Source organism: Kryptolebias marmoratus, linkage group LG11, assembly GCF_001649575.2.
Source record: "Kryptolebias marmoratus isolate JLee-2015 linkage group LG11, ASM164957v2, whole genome shotgun sequence".
NCBI classification, from domain to species: domain Eukaryota; kingdom Metazoa; phylum Chordata; class Actinopteri; order Cyprinodontiformes; family Rivulidae; genus Kryptolebias; species Kryptolebias marmoratus.
In genome coordinates this window covers 3,195,025-3,209,811 of record NC_051440.1, presented here as the reverse complement: position 1 = coordinate 3,209,811, position 14,787 = coordinate 3,195,025, and the positions used below count along the sequence as shown (strand labels likewise).

General features: G+C 36.9%; 1 protein-coding gene across 3 annotated transcripts in view; it reads left to right on the top strand.

Annotated features, from left to right (window-relative positions):
* tmtc3 (transmembrane O-mannosyltransferase targeting cadherins 3) overlaps nt 1-14,787 on the top strand; it is a 41,614-nt gene that overhangs the window by 14,909 nt on the left and 11,918 nt on the right. For all 3 annotated transcript variants that reach the window (XM_017438447.3, XM_025002039.2, XM_037978353.1), the window contains 4 exons: nt 2,790-3,042; nt 8,355-8,503; nt 10,441-10,561; nt 10,766-10,877. In XM_017438447.3, coding sequence (XP_017293936.1) covers nt 2,790-3,042; nt 8,355-8,503; nt 10,441-10,561; nt 10,766-10,877 — 635 coding nt within the window. The remainder of the gene's footprint in view (nt 1-2,789; nt 3,043-8,354; nt 8,504-10,440; nt 10,562-10,765; nt 10,878-14,787) is intronic.

Sequence of the window (14,787 nt, the reverse complement as noted above, 5' to 3'; positions counted from 1 at the left end):
ACTAAGATAATTTTTTTGTTAACTAATGTTGATTAGCTCTGTCTACCATTTTGAATCAGATGAACTCCAAACTTTAATGGGTTGTAGATGTACATGCAGTGATTACTTTCTCTTAGTTTCATTAAAATTTATTCAATAATTCATGAGATTACCAAACAAAGGCAGATGATAAAACGATTCTCACCTGCCTTTTGCATCTGGCCACTGATAATAAACTTTTTATTGGGCCATGTTGCATTCAAAGGCTGTTTCTGTCACACAGATCTTGTACACATTATTTTATTTCTTTTATTTTAAACTGACTATGAGAAGGCATGGCTGTTCTACCAAATACACCTAAAGTCAAAACTTCAACATTTATAAATGATAAAAAAAATCAGATAAAGACAGTGTATTTTTTATTTTTTTATTAAACTATTTGACTTTTGAGAAAACGGTCTTGGAGTCTAAATGTCAATAGTTCTCCTGGCTTACGTATTTATTGAGTGTAATCTATTTTAAAAATTGTCTGCACAAGATTCTGACTAATGTGATTTGCGCTTGAAGATAAAATTCCAGACAATTAGCCTGGATAGCCTAATCCTCTGGCTGTAATCCTAAAGCTGACTCCAGATTGTCTGCGAGCATTTCTGTCCCGAAGTCATAACAATATATACCACATATGTAGATTATCACCTTTCCAGTGATGGTTAGTGTTTGCAAAAGTGGTGCTGCAGAAGATGTTTGGACTACGACTCCTATCAGAGCAGTTTATATACAAGCTTCAGCTGCTGGGACAAGACAGACAGACAGACCATTAGATATCAAAGGAAGCTGTAAAGACTACACAGATTCACTGTGACCACAGGATTAACTCTGTCTCGCTCATTTCAGAGCACAATATTATCACCTTTTCCACTTGGGAATAACTATCTTTATATTTATATATTTATTGCCCAGTTCTGAAAACATAAAGGTATTTTTTGCTCGTGTCTGTGTGTGTATTTGTGTGTGCATGTGTTTGTTTGTTTGTTGGGTTAGCAAAATATCTCATAAACCACTGGACAGATTTAAGTGAATCTCTCAAAGTGATCATTGGTTGTACCTCTATATCTAAGTAACTTTTGGAATCAGATTTATTCAAGATGGCTGCCACGGCTAATCCACATTAGCCAACACAAAAATGTCTCTAACTCAGTCAGTTTGATAGAATTTGAGCTGAAATTTTTGTGTTGAAGCTACAAGTGACTCCAGGGTTTCCTCTACATGTAATTTATCATTGCACACCGCCACAGTAAAATAAAGGCCGCCACACCTTCAGAATAATGGTTTATATATATACTCTTAACACATCACTATATCTAACAGCATAGCATAACATTATTTTTAAGGTTTGACCAAAATGGTTGCAACTCCATCACTTCTCATCATGTTTTTTGTTGTTGTTGTTGTTGTTGTTGTTGAAAAGAAAAAAAAAAAGAAAAAAAAAATTTTACTTTTTTTTTTCTTTTCTTTCTTTTTGTTATTTGTTAGTGTTTGTTCTCAATGTTGTTTACAGCAAAATTCTCAACAATATTTACCACAAACCAAAAGATGGATGCTAACATTCCTGTTGCTTTCTGACATTTCCTCTACTGATATGTTTTAGGGCACAATTGAACCTATTAACAAATTTAACTTATTGGATGCATTGCAATTTAATTTACCTTCACTGCGGCGCTCTTCAGAAGAGATGTGCTTTCAGTTTTTGACATTCTCTGATATCCGTGCCTTATCAAATTAAAGCTAGACACACAAGACATCTCATTGTTCAATACTAACGCTGTTTCTTTTCCCTGAGTTTTCACGAAACATTCTTAACCAATTAAATACTTTTTTTATTTTTTTAGATCAACTATTGCCCTTTTCTTTAGCAGTCGAAAAGAAAAAGCAGGGATTCAGCCTCACCAGTTGGAGGGATTTTCCCAGAAAAGGAGGAATGATATTTTAATCTGAGACTGTTGTTCAGATTATGGCTGCTATCATGAACCCTGGGGCTCTTAACTGAAGGAGGCCATCCTGTGTTAGATTACAGGAGGAGAAAAATGTAAACAGGGAAACGCATTCTGTTTTTTTGTTTTTGTTTGTTTGTTTTGTTTATTTATTTTTTTGTTTTTGTTTTTTGCACTGAACATCAAAAATCGTTTCTTTTTTCCCCAATATATTTTACTTGGATGAAGGTCTTTACTCCAACTATAATATTTTTTTTTTCCAACATGTGACATGCAGTTTACTGGCTGACTCACATTGTTGTTCTCCTGACTTTAGATTTTCTTGAACAATGAACAGTTTCGGAAACAAAGGCTTATTTTTAGTGGGACTTGTCCACTCTGCTGCTGCCACAAATTGTGACTAGGAAACTTTTCCACACAGATGATTTAAAACAAACAAGCAGATATTTAAGCTTTTACTATTCTGAATCACACATGCTTTGTTTGATGTGAATAGTGTCTTCCTGTGCTTCTTTTCTGCCATGGCAGTGAGCAGAATGCAAGTAAATGTAACATGCATTCATTTGTAGAAGAGACCGGTCGTCACCAATGAGTAACATATTTGTTGTGTACTTCAGCATAAATGTTGCAAACATCTGTACTGTGATGGTTCGGTACCACTACTGATTAACATTTCAGTTAAATAATTATTTACCTTTGCAATTTGGGATTTTTCCTCAAATTTGCTCTGCCTGTATAGAATATTATACATATTTTCTTTTCTCACTGCCCCATGCATTAATTGCTAAACAACCTTTATGTTTTTGTGTCGTCTTGTAGATTTGATAACCCAGCAGCAGTCAGTCTTACTCCTACAAGACAGCTGACTTTCAACTACCTGCTTCCCGTGAATGCATGGCTTCTGCTGAATCCCTCAGAACTTTGCTGTGACTGGACCATGGGCACCATCCCTCTAGTGGAGTCACTTCTGGACCTTCGTAACCTGGCCACTGTGACATTCTACACATTTCTGGGACTTCTTGCCCACCACAGCTTGTGCTACAGACACAGCTCGGCCAAGACTGTGATCATGGTGAGACAAACATTTTTCAAATTACTTTCTTTCCCTCTTAAATTAGCTCTGTAAATATGTTTATTTTGAAATTCTCCTTCGCAAACAAACAAATCATTAAAAAAGCATACATTTAAGGAAAGAAATGTGAATTACCTTCATGAAAGTGAAATCACAAGAGTTTAAAAACAAAGCAACTGGACTTCTGTTTTGTAGCTGAAGACTTTTTGCTTCCCATCTGGGGAGCTTTTTTTTTTTAACTGGAGAGTGCGGAGTTCCAAGCTTTAAACTGCATGAAAAATGAAAAGTTGAAAGATGAATCTAATTTGTGAAAAGGTCTGACTCAAGAGTAGCAGAAGACTTCAGTGCAATAATTCATTCCGGGATTGACACAACATGGTAACCTTCTCTCTGCAGTTTGTTCTTGGCTCATTATTCTTAATGTTACAGACATGATTCTCAGGATTTATTAGTCAGTAGGAAATATTTCCAATAATTCACTTTCTGCTATTAAATCCACTGTGTTGAAAGGTTGATTTATTACTTGATTTAGGTAAAATAACAATCAAATTTCTGACACCTCAACTTACAGTGGGTGACAAAACAAATCCCTCCCATTATACAAATAATAAAAAAAAAGTTTTGAGAATGAAGCAAGTAATAGTTTTCACATAGTTTGCTGCTTCAGTGTCTTTAGATCTTTTTGTCAGATGTTTCTATAGCATACCAAAGTACAGTTGTATAATTACAATGATTTAATAAGTTTCCAAGTTGTTTATTGACAATTACATAAAGTTTATGCAAAGAGTCAATATTTGCAGTGTTTGCCCTTCTTTGTCAAGACCTCTGCAGTTCACCCTGGCATGCTGTCAATAAAGTTCTGAGCCAAATCCCGACTGATGGCAGCCCATTCTTGCCTAATCAGTGCTTGGAGTTAGTTAGAATTTGTGGGTTTTAGTTTGTCCACCTCCCTGAAGATTAACCACAAATTCTCAATGAGATTAAAATCTGGGGAGTTTCCTGGCCAAGGACCCAAAATGGGGATGTTTTGTTCTCCCTGCTGCCTTTTTGTCCATCATACTGGAACAAGCATTGTTCATCACCAAACTGTTCTCAGATGATTTGGAGAAGTTGCTCTCGGAGGATGTCTAGGTACCATTCTTTATTCATGACTGTGTTTTTACCCCACTCCCTTTGCTGAGAAGCAATCCCACAATTGAATGGACTCAAAATGTTTTACTGTTGGCATGACACAGGGTTGATGGTAGCACTCACTTATTTTCCCCTCCAAATAAAAAGGAATTCATCAGACTTTACCCCAGTCCTTACCAGTCAAATCCCTGTACTTTTTGTAGAATATCAGTCCGTCCCTGATGTTTCTCTTGGAGAGAAGTGGTTGTTGTGAAGCATGGTGGCTGTAGATTCATGCTGTGAAGGTGCTTTTCAACAGTGTGGACTGGAAAACTGGTCAGAGTTGAAGGAAAGATGGCATTTTGAGATTAGGACGGAGGTTCACCTTCCAGCAGGATAATGACCCTGAACACTGCTAAAGCAATGTTAGTTAAATGTGCTGGAATGGTCCAGTCAAAACTCAGACCTCAATCCAACTGAGTTGGATTTAAAAATAAATTAATTTTAAAAATACTTTCGCAAACCCTTCAAATCTGGCATTTTGTTATGGCTGTGGTAATTCAAATAAACAATGCTCTGTTGGAGACTTGAGGAACAGTCATATACATGACAGATGAAGAGCTACAGGTTAATTCACTTAAACAAACCTCGGACGAGTAGCACAAGTCAAACTCAGTGCCGTCAGAAAAATGTTTTTTAAAAAATGGTGGCAGGAAGCCAGACGGGTAAGTTGGTTGAACTGTAACATACTCCAATAAACAGTGAGGTAGTTTTTCAAAAGTGATGACGATGTGAAATTTCTTACATTCACGTGGTTCCCTATCTCCATCTGATACAAATTAAGGCTTTTTAATTAGGGAATTTGGTATTTTCATGTATAAATTGCTTTGTGGTACTTCACGTTTTGTCCTTTTTTTCCTCTCTCTCTCTCCAGCATTGACACAAATCTGTGTACTTTGAGCTCCTCACACTGGGCTGAATAGATTCTTAGGATGCGAACAGTTTAGAAAGAAAAAAACTGTTGTGTTTTACACAACATATTGTTTGAGGGCATTTCCAAAAACATCAGCGAAAATGGTTTCTTATATCCAACAGGCACATCCACTGTTTAACAGACATGGTAATTAATTACAGATTTTCCTACTAAATCAAGTATTGGATCATCATTTTAGGAGAAGCTCAAAAACCTCATTATTTTGGCAGAAACTGTTCTGTTGTCCAGGCTCTCGTCTAGAGATGTTCTGGTTTTAATTCCTGTCATGATTTCAGAGCTGCTTTCTGGTTTACATAGTTACAAAGCATCAGACAAAAACAAAAGTAAAAAAGGTAATTACCAGCAATAAAACACTGGGTTGCAGCTTGAATTTTGAGGCGAAACGTGGGTGGTTAAGGCTCACTGTGTGATTTAGAAACAAATTTGCATGTTGTGCAACAAGCTCATGAAGGTCAGTGAACTTCCTTACAGTCTTTGTCTAAGCTCTCATTTTTAGAAAGAGCAACACAAATCAACACGAAATGAACTCAATTATGACTTATTCAGTGTTTACTCTGGTTTGGTAAGAGCGTTTTAGAATATGTTGCAAAACAAAATCATACAAACCTACTTAGTGTGAGTACAAGGATGCCAGTTGTCACACACACACACACACAGAGTGAGACACTGTTCAGTAGCTTTAAATAGTTTTTGCTGGGAACTGAGAAACCCTGCTTTGTTGTGCCTTTCCCACTTATAAGGGATGCTGGTTTTCATTGAAGGCTGTTTGTAAGAAATTGCACAGCTTTGTAGGGTCTTAGTTATTAGTTACAGAACTTAGGCCCTCTCACACTGGATGATGACCCCAATATAGTCTCCACAACCTATTAGACCATGGCTTTCCTCTCAACTTCCTTGTGTGAGTCCCAGAGGCTTGAGTTGGTTGAGTTTTGAACTTATTACAAAAAATTTGAGCAGAAACTTTTCTCTCAAAAATGAACACAACATTGTTGTGGGCGTCGCCAATTCCTCTCGACCACATCTGAATTTTGTTGCAGTATGCCGCAATTTTTTTTTTTCCTTTCTGTGCTACACCCACTCCTCAAAAAACCTGCACTGCCTCACTTTAATGGTCGTTTTCAGCATACAGACTTTATTTCTACTTGTTGAAATTGTGAGAAGCACTGTGTGAGAAACAAGCAACAGCAACAATCACAAATGAACAGAGTTTCCATCACACATTCTTAGAGTTGTGGCTGACAGACATTGATGCAGAGTGGATGAAGGCGCAGATGGAGGAGAAAAAAGTTAATGTTTTCAATTATGACTTCTGAGACTTCAGGAGGGATGCTCTCTCTCCTATGAAGTTTTGCACCGGGTCCAGCTGCTGGACTGGCAGTACTCACGTTACTGTCTCAAGGCTTGTGCTTCAGAAAACGGTACAGACATCTGCTTCTGTCTGCTCTTCAAAATTAAACAAAATGAGCTGATGCCATTGTGCAGATTGAGCAACTCATTTGTTTAGCCAAGACTAACGTTTCACAAGCCATTCACATGAAATTAAGCTGTTATTTCCAAAACTGGCCGTTCAGAATGCAGTCTCACATCTTGTTGGTCACTTGGTCACAAACACTCAAAGAGTTCAGTGAGACTGCAGCTGAAAATTCATGTATTTTCTAGCAATTTTGAGGATTTTTTTTTTTCACCAACTTGTCTCCTAACAGTCGCTGCGTAGTGAGCAAAGGCCTCTAGGCATGAGGCCAGCGTGACCAGTCTGTTTCCAAATTTATATTAAATCTTTGCTAGAGTTTGCCAAATGGCATGTTTAAGACGCCATGGTCAAGTGCTTTTTGGCAGCTGACCCTAGTCGAGATTTATTGAGTTTCCTTCAACACGGTCTTTCTCTTTGATACTCTCCCATAAAACTCAGTCTGGTGAAGAACCTGGATAGCAGCTGTTGTAGCTCAGTCTCTACCATCTTACCTGCTGCAGCTTGGATCTCCTTCAGAGAGCTCACAGGTTCTCCTTCACGTTCACTCAGTCTGTGAGGACGGCCTGCTCTTGGTAGATTTACACACCTCCCATATTCCTTCCACATCTTCATGATGGATTAAACCAAACTGCTGGGGTTGTTTAGGGCCTTATAAATCCTTCTGTGTGCATTCCCTGACTTGTACTTTTCAATAATCTTTTCTCGGAGGGTGAATTACGACAGACTTTTTAAAGGGGGTGAATATTTATGTAATAATTTTTTTACATCACATATTTTTATTTAATTGGTATTACTATGTAGTAACTAGATTTTACTTCGACATTAAAGAGGGTTTTTTATTCTTGGTGTTCCAATTTATATTGACAATAGTTGATTTATGACATCAATAAAAGCCTAAAACATACTTTTTATAGACACTGTCAGTGTGAAGTCACAAATCATTTTATGCTCCTTCTCTCTTGTGACATTTGTTAGGTACTTGAGCTCATTAAGAGTTAAGTATAGCTAATAAATGTAAATATTTCCACATAAGTGTGACTCAAGTGAATTTGAACCATGTAGTTGTAAAAAAATATAGAAGTATTTTTTAAAAAGTGGAACAATAAAAAACTTTCACTTAAATTTAAAAATGCCTTCATATGAAAAATATTCAGTCCTGCTTACAGATTAACTTGTTCTTTATAGTTTTATTGGTTCACATAGTATAATGTAACATTTTTAGAAATAAAGTATTTAATTTAAGTAGGTACCAGATTCTTTTTCTGGCAGGTTTTATACTATATGTTGCCAATTCTTAAAGTAAAAAAAAGTAAATATAACAGCTATCACAAATCTGCATGTTGAAGTTTTACTTTTTTGTTTGAGTGTATTGGATGAATTTCTTCCTAACAAATCTGCAGTGTAATTACAAAGTTTTCTAAATGTGTCATCTCTTCAAAGGCCACTTCTTTCTTCCATTTTACATTATACAAATTTAAACCTTAACTATTGGTTATTGCACTGATGCAACATGTAATATTAGGCCTGAAGTATTAAAGTACCATTGAAACATTTACTCATATATGTTGGTTGTTTTGACTGCCAGCAGCTTTATTTATCTTATCTTATTTATCTCTTGAAAAAACATCAATCAGGTTTATATTGATGCTTATCAAAAGTTACTTTTTAGTGGCAGATTCTTGTGTAGCGCTTTCTTTGTGAAACATTTTTATGCAAAATTTCTGTTTTCTTCCTCAGGCTTTGTCTTTGATCGTCCTGCCTTTCATTCCCGCATCCAACCTCTTCTTCCCTGTGGGTTTTGTTGTGGCGGAGAGGGTGCTTTATGTTCCCAGTATGGGATTCTGTGTCCTCGTAGCACATGGATTCAAAATTGTGTCACATAAAGGGTGAGTGTTTATGTAAAATGATAATAAAAGTATTTAAAACTAGATAGAAACAATTTGTTGCTGTATGTCAGTAAAGACTCCACTAAACCACAGGAGTCAGACCCACACAGTCATAACTGTTGTGTGCCTGAATGAGACAGTTTGAAACACTGACAGGAAAATAATCAATGTCTGAAGGATTGAGGGACATTACTTTACCTGTAGGATGAAGTTATTATTATTTACGTCATGTCTGAAAAACGTTTGTATCATGTGTAACGATGGAAGTTATGACAGGATCATCTATCCAAAGAGCATAGAAAATAAAACATTAAAACAGGTCTGATTCAAATCCAGTTACTTTTAGTCTAATTTATTCTGAAGCCATTCATTTACAGCTCAAACCAAAACAGCCAATTTCACATTCTAATCCAGGAACATGCAGCCCAATTCAGTTTAGTTATAATACATAATAACATTCAGATTCAATCAATCATTGAATGACATTTAGTAAAAAGGCTTCTGTCTAATGAAACCAGCAGATTGCATCAGATCTTCAGTTTGGTTCAATCCGCCATCCTGAGTAAGCATGAGACAAAATGTAAAGGGACAACTCTCTTTAAACAGGGAAGTACCTCCAGCAAAACCAGAGCTAGGATGGGCAGCAATCTGCATCAACCAGCTACAGGTTGAGAGGACCGAAAAGAGACACAAGCAAACATAGGTGTGTTGGTCCAGGTATTGTTTATATGAGAAGAAAAATAGAAACTAATTAATGGCAGCAGTAATTGCAATTACAAACATAAAGAACAGAGCAAGTAAAGACAGCAGCAGAGTGAGGAAATGTGGTCAGTTCTCCAAAGTTCCAGCTCCAACAGTCTAAGCCTATAGCAGCATAACTAAGGGATAGCTCAGGCAACCCAAACCAATCCTAACTATAGGATTTATCAAAGAGGAAAGTCTTAAGCCAAGTCTTTAAAGTAGACAGGGTGTCAGCCTCACGAACAGAAACTGGAAGTTGGTTCCACAAGAGAGGAGCCTGAGAACTGAAAGCTCTGCCTCCTGTTCTACTTTTGGAAACTCTAGGAACCACAAGTAAACCTGCAGTCTGAGAGTGAAGTGCTCCGTTAGGAAAATATGGAACAATAAGATCTTTAATATAAGATGGAGCTTGGTTGTTGAGAGGTTTGTATGTTAGAAACAAGATTTTAAGTAGTACTTTTTACAGTTTTTGGACATATTGATACAAAAGAATTACAGAAGTCCAGTTGAGAAGTGATACGTGCATGAATCAGTTTTCTGCATCATTTTAGGACTAGATTATTCTAAATTTAGTGATATTTTCAGTTGTAAAAAGGCTGTCCTGGTAACATTTTTAATTTTTGGGTTAAATGCCAATTGATCAAAAATCACACCAAGGTTCCTGACATAAGTACTGGAGGCCAAATTAATGCCATCCAGAGGAAGTGAAAGGCTCAAAAGATTGTTCTCAAGATGTTCAGGTCCAAAAACCACAAACTCTGAGTTTAAAAGCAGACAATTGAGTCAACAAGGTTTTATGTCTGTAAGATGATCTTGTAACTGATTGATTTTATCAGGCTTTATGAATAAATACAAGTGAGTATCATAGCAAATTTATCTTATGTTGTCTAATATTTCACAGGACCTAATGGAATCAAATATAAAAATGACTTTGGGAAAATTAAGAACATTATAATATAGTCTTGTGTCTGTGAAACAGTGTTCTACTCATTCAAGTCCCCTAAATGTATCAAGTATTCTTTTTTTTTTTTTTTTTTTAAGAAATGCAGAACATTGAAAGTTTTTATTAAACTTAAGCAACTATCTGGTTTTAGGCAACAATACATTGATCTCATGTTGTCTTAACAGTGTGATGTTTTGGCTGATTTTATTGCCAAAACGATAAAAATTCAAAGTCTTAAAATTGTCTGTTGCAGACAATTGAAAAAGATTTCCTGGTTGATGATTGGAGTGCTGTTAACTACGCATGCAGTGAAAACTTTCAACAGAAACTGGGACTGGGAGTCAGAATACACTTTGTTTACCTCCGCCCTGAAGGTAAGATGCCGAGATTGTGTGGCCATGTTGCCAAATGATCTTGGCAGTTCTCCAGGATTGAGAGACAATTTCCTTCAGTCTGTGATTTAATTCTCAATTAAAGAGTCTAATAGATAACTTTGCTTTGATCAGTCAAGTCTTTTTATAAAACAAACCAAAAAAAAAGTTTGATTGCCATGTTTATGAACTGTTGTGCTATTTCAGGTTAACAAGAACAATGCCAAGTTGTGGAATAATGTTGGCCATGCTTTAGAAAACCAGAACAATTATGCAATGGCACTACGATATTTTCTCCAGGCCACTCGCGTCCAGCCAGGTGAGAGACTTTAATCAGACACTCATAAGTCATTTTGACATTTCCAAATAAAATAGTGGTGGTAAATCTGTTGCAGTTACATGATTAAAAAAATGTTTTTGAGACCTCAAAGAATGTGTTGTATATGTGTGATTGTGTTTTTCCCACATTCAGAGAAACTACTTCAAAGCTTGCCAGTAATGGAAGTGACATGGAGATGAAGTCATTATAGAGGCAACAGAAACTCAAAAAACAAACAAACAGTGCAAACAATAGAACTAATGTAAAGTTTTTTGATAAACCAATTTTTGCAAATGTTGGAAGTTTTTACTTTATGGATTTTAACCCCCCACATGATATTCTGACCATTTTAAACTGGGCTTCTGTGTAAAAGTTATGAAGAATTAATTGCTTAGTAGATGGTTATATGAATGACCTCAGAAAACCTCCGAAAAAATGGAGTTATGGGCTAATCCAAACAGAGCTAAGAGCCAAGTGGATTGACATAAACTCAAATCCCAAAAGCTTTACTTCATGGACCTCTACATCATTGTCAAATTTACTTTAACTTATTTACATGGAGTGTTTACAAGCTCAAATACGTAGCAACAGCAGCAGTGAGCTGTAGTAAAATAAAGAAAGATGCACCTGAAAATTGGCTTGTAACCGTAACTGGCCAATATTCAGCCTGACCACCCATGATTGGTGTTTGACTGGTCAATGCTCAAAAATCTAACTTTTTAAAAAAAAATAAATTCTCAAGTCAGTGAATGCATCACAGACAAACTTCTGCCTCCTATCATGGTCTCCTGCAGCACACTCAGCCAATGTTGCAGGACATCACAAAAATTATCGTATTTGTACAATAATTTTGAATAATTCCAAAAATTTCATAATGTATAATTTAACCGCTTCAATGCATGGCTAAATTAGCCCTCTTGAAGCCCTCAAAAGAGAGAAAGATAGAGAAAGGTAGAGACGCCCTTGTAACTTTGGGTCAATTTGACCCAAAGGCCATGGGAGGGTTAAAATTCATTGCCAAACACAATTAGGATATGTTGTGCATATATCCTGCGCTAGTTTGTTTATAGTAGGCATCGCTTCACGTGCCTTTTTTGGGGGGGGGGCTGTTAAGTAAAGACTGATGGCTCATCCTGCAGTCCACACAAGTAGAGGTGCTGTTCTGCATGAGGTGGGTTTTTTTGTAGTTTGTTTTTGGGCTTTTTTTTCATCCATTTTGTAGATTATTTAAAGGTAAAAATGTGCTATAGTCTATATAATGCACTTTCTATATTATTGCGCTATTGAAAGAGATAGTTCTGATCCACTTAAGAATACAAACTGAGTGTGTATGATAATTTTTTTTTCAAAATACAATAATTTTAAGCTCTTGGTACAAGGCGTACGATACTTCAACATTTCCCATCTGGCAACACTGCACTCAGCACAGCTGATAAGGAAAGATTTTAGTGAGTGGAGAAAACATGATGTTGAATAATGGACTCTTTGTAGGGTGTTTAGAAATAAAATCAGAGGATGAATAAAAGTCAGAGCGACTGATTGAAGGAAACAGCATTTTTTGCAGAGGAATTTTATCTGCTGTTCATCATGTGAACTGATGGTTGGTTTGAGCTGGACCTCAACAAACAGAACGATGAATTAAAACTCTATTTCTTTAAGTTTTCAACCTGTCTGTCATGAAATATGGTAGATCAGGTTGTTAGCAGCTTTTTGAGTTGGGAACATTTCCGCTGCTTTTAATATATTAAATTATTAGTCATTAACAGCAGAAAGGATGATAGTTACAGTAAAATGAAAGAATGATTTATTCATCTAACATTAAGTTGATTTTTCAAATAGTTCTGTGCATGTTATTGTGTCGGAAAAATATTTTCTATAAATACAGGTAATTAAATGTTAAGGCAGCACAAAGGCTTAGTGGTTAGTACTGTTGCTTCACAGCAAGAAGGTCCTGGGTTCAAGCCCCTGGGTTGGACCTGAGGTCTTCCTGTGTGGAGTTTGCATGTTTTTCTCAAGTTTGTGTGAGTTTTCTCCAGGTACTCTGGTTTCCTCCCTCAGTCTAAAAACATGCATGTTAGGCTGCCTTCAGGCCCAGGCCTCCCTTGAAAAAGAGATCTGTGATCTCAATGGGACTTGCATGGTTAAATATAAAAAAAAGAAAAAAGGAGATATAATCTGACTTATAAACTCAGCAAACTCGACCACTGATTGGCTAGAGAGCAATGTCAATGAGGATTCTCCTTCACAAGAAACAGACCATTTTTAAAACCATACATCGGCAGCGTTAGTTTTTGGTATATATTATTTTAGAACATATATAATATGTATCCATTAATATGGCAACACAGAAACCAACATTGTGTACTATAAGAAGGTGCAGACATTTCAGTGTTTGCTGGCTGATGACAGAAGTCAAAGGGAGCTAGACCAAACAGATTCTATTTATGGGCTTCGACCAGCAGAGGGAGAAACTGAAAAACTTTTTAGGAACTGTAGCAGAGAATGGTGAGTGTTTGGGGACTTTATTTCACTTATTTACCTGTTGGGGTATGTTTTGGGTGGCTTCGCAATGACAACCCACCTATGTGGAGGCAGCATTCAGTAGTATATCAAAAGCCACCAAGAGTATATAGAACCGAGTCAGGTCAAATTGGGGCGAAGCAAGTCTTGGTGAGACTGGGCAATCAGAAAATGGCTTATGTGGCCCTGTGATGGACTTGCATCTCATCCAGGGTGTACCCCACCTCTTGCACTATGACCACTAGAGAAAGACGCTCACTGTACAGGAAAGTGGGGGGGGGATTGATGAATGTTTTGTATTCTAGTTTCTAGTTTTTGAGAAAAATCGGTATTGGAGAAATTGGTATTGGCAGGACAGAGCTGTACAAACATTGAAAATTGGTATTGGCCCTAACAGCTGGTCTTGTTGCATCTCTAAAATTTATTGTGTAATGCAACATTGCTGTGATCAAATTGGCAAACCAATAAAGTCTTATTCGAACGAACTCCCCTCAAAAGCAGAATACTGCCATCTTAAAACAACTCCAATCTTCAAAATTTTATACCAGTTCATGCAAACGCTATTATTTAAACCTTCATATTGCTGTCAATTTTCTCCACACCAGAGACTCATGTCCATCGGCCACTTCCCGCTCCACACACTATGTGCACATATCAAAAATACTAAGTAACAACTATTCAGACTTTTCACAATTAGGGATAGGCATTTTGTCAGTTATTCAATATTCTTCAAATATCCCCACAGCCCCCGTCCACCTTTTACTCTGCTCCACACAAGTTATACCCACATAAAAAAAGCAGCAGTTATTCAGGCTTTTCACAACACAGGCTTATTTCTTCCTTTACTCGTACAGGACTAATTTATACAGCACAAGTGTCAGCACAACAACAAAATATTTGGATGGAAATGTGCTGAGCCAGACTAAGTCATAATGCCATTTTGGACAGAGAAACTCAACAGTGAGGCAAAGCAGTCTTTAATGAGAGCTAATCTCGGAAGCCACCTTTTGATTTAGGACTATTGCTTGTTTCCTGTTTTTGCTTCAAAGACACATGGTTGGGATCACGACTTGTTAATTAAAGTCCACTCACCCCAAGCCATGCAAACCCTGTTGCAACAGACACTTTGTCTAAGTGGACCCAGAGACACGTGTTGCTGCTAATTCTGTTAGCTGGGGATCAGTAAGTTTCCTAATTTTCACTGGTCCAGTGGATCAATATGGAGGAGTGGGCATGTATCCTGGCATTAAAGGTGTAGCTCACCTTTGATGGTAGTTTCCACTTTCTAAACCTTTGTAATTAGTAGTAGTACAGTGCTAATAAATATAGTGCATATGTTACCACCACAAAAAAAAGTGCTAAGCTGAACTAAGCCATTTAAACATCATTC